General features: G+C 47.6%; 2 protein-coding genes across 3 annotated transcripts in view; both read left to right on the forward strand.

Annotated features, from left to right (window-relative positions):
* The first annotated feature begins 4 nt into the window (after positions 1–4).
* Positions 5–2,655, forward strand: LOC126999422 (lymphocyte antigen 75-like). The gene is made up of 4 exons (XM_050862009.1): positions 5–157; positions 789–1,026; positions 1,204–1,346; positions 1,974–2,655. Exons 1-4 carry the CDS (start codon positions 104–106, stop codon positions 2,088–2,090), a joined length of 552 nt encoding a protein of 183 aa, XP_050717966.1. The 5' UTR covers positions 5–103; the 3' UTR covers positions 2,091–2,655.
* LOC126999404 (uncharacterized) overlaps positions 83–7,500 on the forward strand; it is a 7,882-nt gene continuing 464 nt past the window's right edge. Inside the window, exons 1-4 of one of the 2 annotated variants that reach the window (XM_050861993.1) lie at positions 83–121; positions 4,921–4,950; positions 6,418–6,733; positions 7,109–7,251. In XM_050861993.1, coding sequence (XP_050717950.1) covers positions 104–121; positions 4,921–4,950; positions 6,418–6,733; positions 7,109–7,251 — 507 coding nt within the window. In that variant the 5' untranslated portion in view covers positions 83–103. Of the gene's footprint in view, positions 122–4,861; positions 4,951–6,417; positions 6,734–7,108; positions 7,252–7,500 lie in introns of those variants that run through there. The other variant, XM_050861985.1, reaches the window with a different exon arrangement.

A 7,500-nucleotide genomic window follows, 5' to 3' on the forward strand; every position in this document is an offset into this window, starting at 1 on the left:
TGACTGATTGTGGGTAGGGGAAGGGGACTGGATCGCTTGCGGAGGAGGAGGAGGAGTATATATAATCAAGAGTGAGGGACATACCAGCCACTCCCTCTCAGCCATGGAATCACTCCGCTTACTCTTCCCCCTCCTCTTGGGGCTCGCGGCGTTTACGGTGAGTGAAATTCCTCTTCCTCTTGATTCTCCTTTTCTTTCTGCAGAAGTGGTTAGAGCAGAGACCATCAACTCCTTCAAGAAACGCATTGATCGCCACTTTGCTGCATCGGGAGTGAACTGAACGTTCCCAAGAATAGATACACAAGTGCTTTAATCCTTCCCTGCAAGCCACTCCTATGGCAAACGGATTGATTGAATCACTGAACGCAGGCAGCCTAGTAATGAGCCAACAGGCTTTCTGCTGCCTGCTAGTCCATGTTTTCCATGTTTTTCCATGTTTTCTCTCCCTCCTGACGCTAAAGGGCTAGGATCAAACCGAGGCAGGAGTTGGTATATGAATAAAAGTGTTGGATGAGTGGAACAGGCGTAGTAGTCGTGAGGTTAGTGCTGATGATAGATAGGTACCTTTAGGAAGAGGTCAGATAAATTCATGGATAGGGAAGATAGGTGGTAGATGGATAGGTGGATAGGTTCAAGTTCAGTCTTTCTAACAAGCTTTATTTTTGTAGGTTTGTCTTCTAAATCCTTCGGTCACACTGCGCAGTTTATTTTTCTCTGCGCTGTCTTTGGTTCATACTTTCGACGCCCGTATACCAAATTATTAAAATTTATTCACATTTTCCTCTTAGTCGGTGACGTTGTCCAAAGAAACTACTGAAACCGTCGCCCCCAACGTCAATCCCTTCACCGAGGGTCCTTGCCCCAGCGCCTACTACGTGGTGGGCGACCGCTGCGTGCTGGTGAACCCCTTCGTGGAGGGCTCTTGGGATGAGGCGTGGTACTACTGCAGCACCCTCGGCGCCGACATTATGGAGATCAACTCCATGGCGCAGTTCCTCGACGTCCTCAACTTCCTCAGGGATAAAGGTGTCTGCTCTTGTTACTATAATTATCACCATTCTTATTAGCCTCACAATCTTATTTCTATTTTACTTCCCCTACTTCGCCTTCTTCCTTCCTTCCATCCTCTCCCTCTCTTCCCCCTTTTCTTTTTCTTCTTTCGTTTCTTTTTCCTTCTCTGATTTCCTTATTTCATTCCCGCAGGCCTGGACCAGCACAGTTACTGGCTGGGCGCGCGTGACGTTGTAGAAGAAGGCTTCTGGAAGTGGGAGTTGACTGGCGAAGAGGTACCCATGGGAACACCTTTCTGGTCGATCGATTTTGACTACGGGGACAATTACTTCATGGTGAGTGGGGCGTTATGGGACTCTGTAAGGTTTGGAAGACAGGCGAGGCAGCCATAGTGACACATAGCTCAAAAGTTACTCACGACTTGCTCAAAACAAGTATTAAAGACAGACTGGAATTGCATAGGAGTTCAGATAGACGGAAGAAAGGTAAGGTAGGAAGGAAGAAAAGAAGGAAGGAAGGTAAGGTATCGGAAGGTAAGGAAATGTAAGGTAAGGTAAGGTAGGAAGGTAGAAAGTAAGACCGGTACCGGTAAGTTAGGCTAGGATGACGGTCTTTCTTTGTAACTTTAAGGAGAAATTACAAAGAATGATCGAGGAAATTCATATCAGGAGCCTGGAAGTAAGTCTGAAGGTGAAAATGAAGAAAACGAAAGACATGTTTAATTATCAGTAGTCAGGAATAAATCTAGGCAGATTATATCATACGCAGTTCGAAAGGACAACATAGTAACGGAGTAAAGATAAAGTTGGAGGCATACGCTAAAGCTGCACGTGGCCTCGGTGTTCGTCTCCGTCACACTAACCCTTGAGCATGCGGTGGGTAAGAGTGGGTGGATAACAGAGTGGTGACCCAGACTTTGTAGAAGTGACAGGAGTGAGTCAGCCCTTGTTTCATGTTTCCAGGAGCCAGTCGGGATGAACTACTCGAACTGCCTCCGTCTGGACCACGAACGATACTTGTACCTCGACGACAAAGACTGCACGAGCTCCAACTCCTTCGCGTGTCAGATCCTGCTCTAGATTCGAACGACGACCTCTTCCACGACCACCGTAACTCAACCATGTAGTATAGAGACGAAAAACGACCACCCCCAAAGAGGGCCACGGCCAAAACGATAAGGATATTGACACGACTACGACCACTGCAACTATATTATATGCCAGGTGGTGCTATAATGACGGACGACGACCACCTCGATGACCACGATGACCAAGACGACACCACTATCTCAACCACCACCAACATCAACAACACCAACACCAGCACGACGACCCCAGCACTACCACCAGTAAAAACAATAACTCCTCCTCCTCCTCCACCTCTTCTTCCTCTAACTCCTCCTCCTCCTTACCACTATAACTTGAACTCCAACACCATAACCTTCCACCACATCCCTTACAACACCACTACAAGCAGGAGGTAACTACAAGACCACAGCAATCAGCGCCAAAACTACTTGTACCACCACCACCTCCACCACCACCAGAACCTCCCCACCAGCTGCAGCCGCCACCAAAGTCTCCGCCGCAAATAGTAATAACAGTGATATGAATAATGATAATAATAAACCTACCACCACAACTACCCTTTTGGTCTGTCTCATATATACCACCAACATTGTCATCATTCTCTACAGTCATAATTTATTTTTGCCATCTGCACTTTTGTCAGGGTCTATCTATCTATCCGTCTGCAGAGAGAGAGATGAAGGGGTAAATAGATAAATATGGATAGATGAAGAGAGACAGTGTGTGTGTGTGTGTGTGTGTGTGTGTGTGTGTGTGGTATGGTGTGAGTCTGGGGTGTCTGGTGTGGCGGGAACAGAGGCACATGACGGCCTGATTACAGCGTGGTACACACACAAACACACACAAACACACACGCGTGGCCTCAGAAGGCTTATGGACCTGATGGAGTGCCTCCTATTGTCCTTAAAAACTGTGCCTCCGTGCTGTCACCCTGCCTGGTCAAACTCTTTCGCCTCTGCCTGTCAACATCTACCTTTCCTTCTTGCTGGAAGTATGCCTTCATACAGCCTGTGCCTAAGAAGGGTGACCGCTCCAATCCCTCAAACTACCGTCCTGTAGCTTTACTTTCTTGTCTATCTAAAGCTTTTGAATCAATCCTTAACCGGAAGATTCAAAAGCACCTTTCCACTTCTGACCTTCTATCTGATCGCCAGTATGGGTTCCGCAAGGGGCGTTCTACTGGTGATCTCCTAGCCTTCTTAACTGACTCTTGGTCATCCTCTCTTAGCTGTTTCGGTGAAACTTTTGCTATTGCGCTGGACATATCAAAAGCTTTTGATAGGGTCTGGCACAAATCTTTGCTTTCCAAACTACCCTCCTACGGTTTCTATCCTTCTCTTTGTACCTTTATCTCCAGTTTCCTTTCTGACCGTTCTATTTCTGCTGTGGTAGACGGTCACTGTTCTTCTCCTAAATCTATTAACAGTGGTGTCCCACAGGGTTCTGTCCTATCTCCCACTCTTTTTCTGTTGTTCATTGATGATCTTCTTTCCAAAACGAACTGTCCTATCCATTCCTACGCCGATGATTCCACTCTGCATTACTCAACTTCTTTTAATAAAAGACCCATCCTACAGGAACTTAACGACTCAAGGTTGGAGGCTGCAGAACGCTTAGCCTCAGACCTTACTATTATTTCCGACTGGGGCAAGAAGAACCTGGTGTCCTTCAACGCCTCAAAAACACAGTTTCTCCACCTATCCACTCGACACAATCTTCCAAACAACTATCCCCTATACTTTGACAACACCCAGCTATCACCTTCCTCAACACTAAACATCCTCGGTCTATCCTTAACTCAAAATCTCAACTGGAAACTTCATATCTAATCTCTTACTAAATCAGCTTCCTCGAGGCTGGGCGTTCTGTACCGTCTCCGCCAGTTCTCCCCTGCACAGTTGCTGTCCATATACAGGGGCCTTGTCCGCCCTCGTATGGAGTATGCATCTCATGTGTGGGGGGAGCTCCACTCACACAGCTCTTCTGGACAGAGTGGAGGCTAAGGCTCTTCGTCTCATCAGCTCTCCTCCTCATACTGATAGTCTTCTACCTCTTAAATTCCGCCGCAGTGTTGCCTCTCTTTCTATCTTCTATCGAACGAGAGGATTAGTCCCCGTGTCATACCGGCGAGTTTAATCCCGGCCGTTATTAATCAGAGAGAACCAGAACTGAAAAGGACGACAACAAGAGGAGGAGGAGGAGGAGGAGGAGGAGGAGAGAGTGGGAAGTCACTTAAGGCAGCCGGAGGTAGCGAACTGGCAGTCTGTCCTTTTAAACTCAACCCTACGTGACGGTGACAGTGACGGACGTGTCGGACAACCTGGTACACACACACACACACACACACACACACACACACACACACACACACACACACACACAGGCCCTCCCCCCTCCCCCCCCCTTCCACCAGCAAAGATATCACAGCAGTACTCTCTCAGGCAAAGCCTAGTACAGTCGGGATGAATAGTTAATTAATAAGACCAGGTGGCGACACGGGGACAGGTGACTTTGTAATTATTAACACTCACGGTACGAAGAGAGCGACCGAGACAGAAGGGAGAAAGGTATACGAGATTGAGGGAGCAAAGGTATGATAGGGGTTGAGTATGAGGAAGGGAGTGAGGGTATGTGGGGAGGAAGGGGAAATGAGGGGTGAGGGGTGAGGGACGTAGGTGCAGTAAGAGGAGGGGGAGTGATAGGGAGGTTGGAGGGGGGAGAAGAAGCGAGGAGGAGGAGGAGGAGGAGGAGTGTATAAATAATCAAGAGTGAGGGACATATCAGCCACTCCCTCTCAGCCATGGAATCACTCCGCTTACTCCTCCTCCTTTTGGGACTAGCGGCGTTTACGGTGAGTGGGATTCCTCTTCCTCTTCTTCTCCCTCTTGACTTTGAGAGGAGTGGGATTTTCGAAAGCTTCTCCCTCTTTCCAATGACGAGAGAGGAGGAGGAAAAGGAGGGATGATGGGTGAGTAGAGGAGGGAGGGAGGTAAGATAGGAAGGAACGAAGGTAGGAAGGAAAGAAGGAAGGAAGGAAAGAAGGAAGGAAGGAAGGTAGGAAGGTAAGGTAAGATAAAGTAAGGTAGGAAGGTAGGGGAAGGTAAGGTAAGGTAAGGTAAGGTAAGGTAAGGTAAGGTAAGATAAAGTAAGTAAGTAAAGAAGGAAAGAAGAAAGTTAAGTAAAGTTAAGAAGGAATGAATGAATGAAGAGAGATAGGGAAGAATGAATGAATGAATGAATGAACGAAGGTAAGGTAAGATAAGGTAAAGTAACGTCAGCTAGAAAGGAAGGAAGGTAGAATGTAAGGTAAGGTAAGGTTAGGTAGGAAGCGCCGCATGATCCCCGATGATGACTTTCCTAAACACTTGCATATCCTTGAATTACGCGTGGCAGGTAAGGCGCGCCCACGGGAAACAGGTGAGCATGCCGGGCAGCCGCGTGCAGGTGTGTTTGGTCCGGTGTGAAAGCCGCACGGTCACCTCTTGTCAGGGCGGCTCAAACTTTCCTAAGTGAATATCTTTTTTCTGCTTCATTTTTTTCCCTCGCTTCGTGTAGCATTTTTCCTACGTACTATAAACCCTTGACATTTATGCCTCGGTTTTTATTTTATTTTCTCTCCTCCGAACACTGTACGGGATGAGATAGCCGGAGAAATAGGGAGAAAGAAGAGAAGGAAAGGAAGAAAGAAGAAGGATGGAGGATAGTATCAAGACACTTCTCCATCCTAAACTGACCTCTCTCCTGGCCACTCATCTTTTTTCCTTTTCTGGAGCACTATTTTTTTTTTTCCCTTGAGCTGCCTCCGTCGCTGTACAAAAAAGACATAGATAGATAGAAAGATAGATAGATAGAGAGAGAGAGAGAGAGAGAGAGAGAGAGAGAGAGAGAGAGAGAGAGAGAGAGAGAGAGAGAGAGAGAGAGAGAGAGAGAGAGAGAGAGAGAGAGAGAGAGAGAGAGATAGAGAGAGAGAGAGAGAGAGAGAGAGAGAGAGAGAGAGAGAGAGAGAGAGAGAGAGAGAGAGAGAGAGAGAGAGAGAGAGAGAGAGAGAGAGAGAGAGAGAGAGAGAGAGAGAGAGAGAGAGAGAGAGAGAGAGAGAGAGAGAGAGAGAGAGAGAGAGAGAGAGAGAGAGAGAGAGAGAGAGAGAGAGAGAGAGAGAGAGAGAGAGAGAGAGAGAGAGAGAGAGAGAGAGAGAGAGAGAGAGAGATAGAGAGAGAGAGAGAGAGAGAGAGAGAGAGAGAGAGAGAGAGAGAGAGAGAGAGAGAGAGAGAGAGAGAGAGAGAGAGAGAGAGGAATATATTTTTATGCTATTTCTTCCTAGCCGATGTCGGTGTCCAAGGAAGGGATAGACACCGTAAGCACCAACACCACCGCCACCCCTGCTGCAGCTGAGACCTCCGCTGCCCCTACTACAGCTGAGACCTCCGCCGCCCCTACTACAGCTGAGACCTCCGCCAAGCCGCTAGCCTGCCCGACCAACTTCCTCCCAGTGGGAGACCGCTGCGTGCTGGTCAACCCCTTCACGGACGGCTCGTGGGTCGAGGCCGGATTCTACTGCAACACCTTCGGTTCGAACTTCCTGCAGATCGAGACGTGGCAGTTCTATCTCGCCCTACTCAACTTTTTGCGGTCTGAAGGTGCGCGTTTGCTGTTTGTTTGTTACTGTTGTTGTTGTTGTTGTTGTTGTTGTTGTTGTTGTTGTTGTTGTTGTTGTTGTTTCCTCTTCCTTTTTCCTCTATTTTTTCCCTCTTTTCTTTCTCTAACTACCTTCAAATGCATCCTTACTTCTTCCTCCTCTCTTTCACTCTCTGTCTGTCTATCAGTCTATCTCTTTATCTATCAAGTAATCAATCTATCTATCTATATATTCCTCGTTCTATCTATACATCTATCTATCTATCTACCTTTCTATTTATCCATGCATCCATCTATCTATCTACCTATTCATCCACCTATCCCTCTATCTATCTATTAGTCTACCTATCTTACTATATCTCTCTCCCTCGCCTCAGGCCTGGACCAGAGCAGTTACTGGCTGGGAGCGCGGGACGAGGACGACGAAGGGACGTGGCGATGGGAGTTGAGCGGCGAGGAGCTGCCCATGGGAAGTCCTTGGTGGGCGCTCGACTTTTACTACGGCACCACATACAACATAGTAAGGCCGAGACGGGGACCAGGGCGAGGGTGTGGGATGAGGGACGAAGGAGAAGGAATGGAGGGAGGGAGAGAGATGCGTAGGAGTTCTTGCTTCAGGGATGAAAAAGGAAAGGAAAGGAAAACAGTAGAGAGAGACATAGAGAAGGGAGACAAGGAGTTACAGTATTACAATTTCTCGGATGAAAACGGAAAGGGAAGAAGACAGTGAAGTGAGATTGAGAGACAGAAAGAAGAAGGACAAGAAAGT

The sequence above is a fragment of the Eriocheir sinensis genome, chromosome 2 (genome assembly GCF_024679095.1).
Source record: "Eriocheir sinensis breed Jianghai 21 chromosome 2, ASM2467909v1, whole genome shotgun sequence".
NCBI lineage: Eukaryota > Metazoa > Arthropoda > Malacostraca > Decapoda > Varunidae > Eriocheir > Eriocheir sinensis.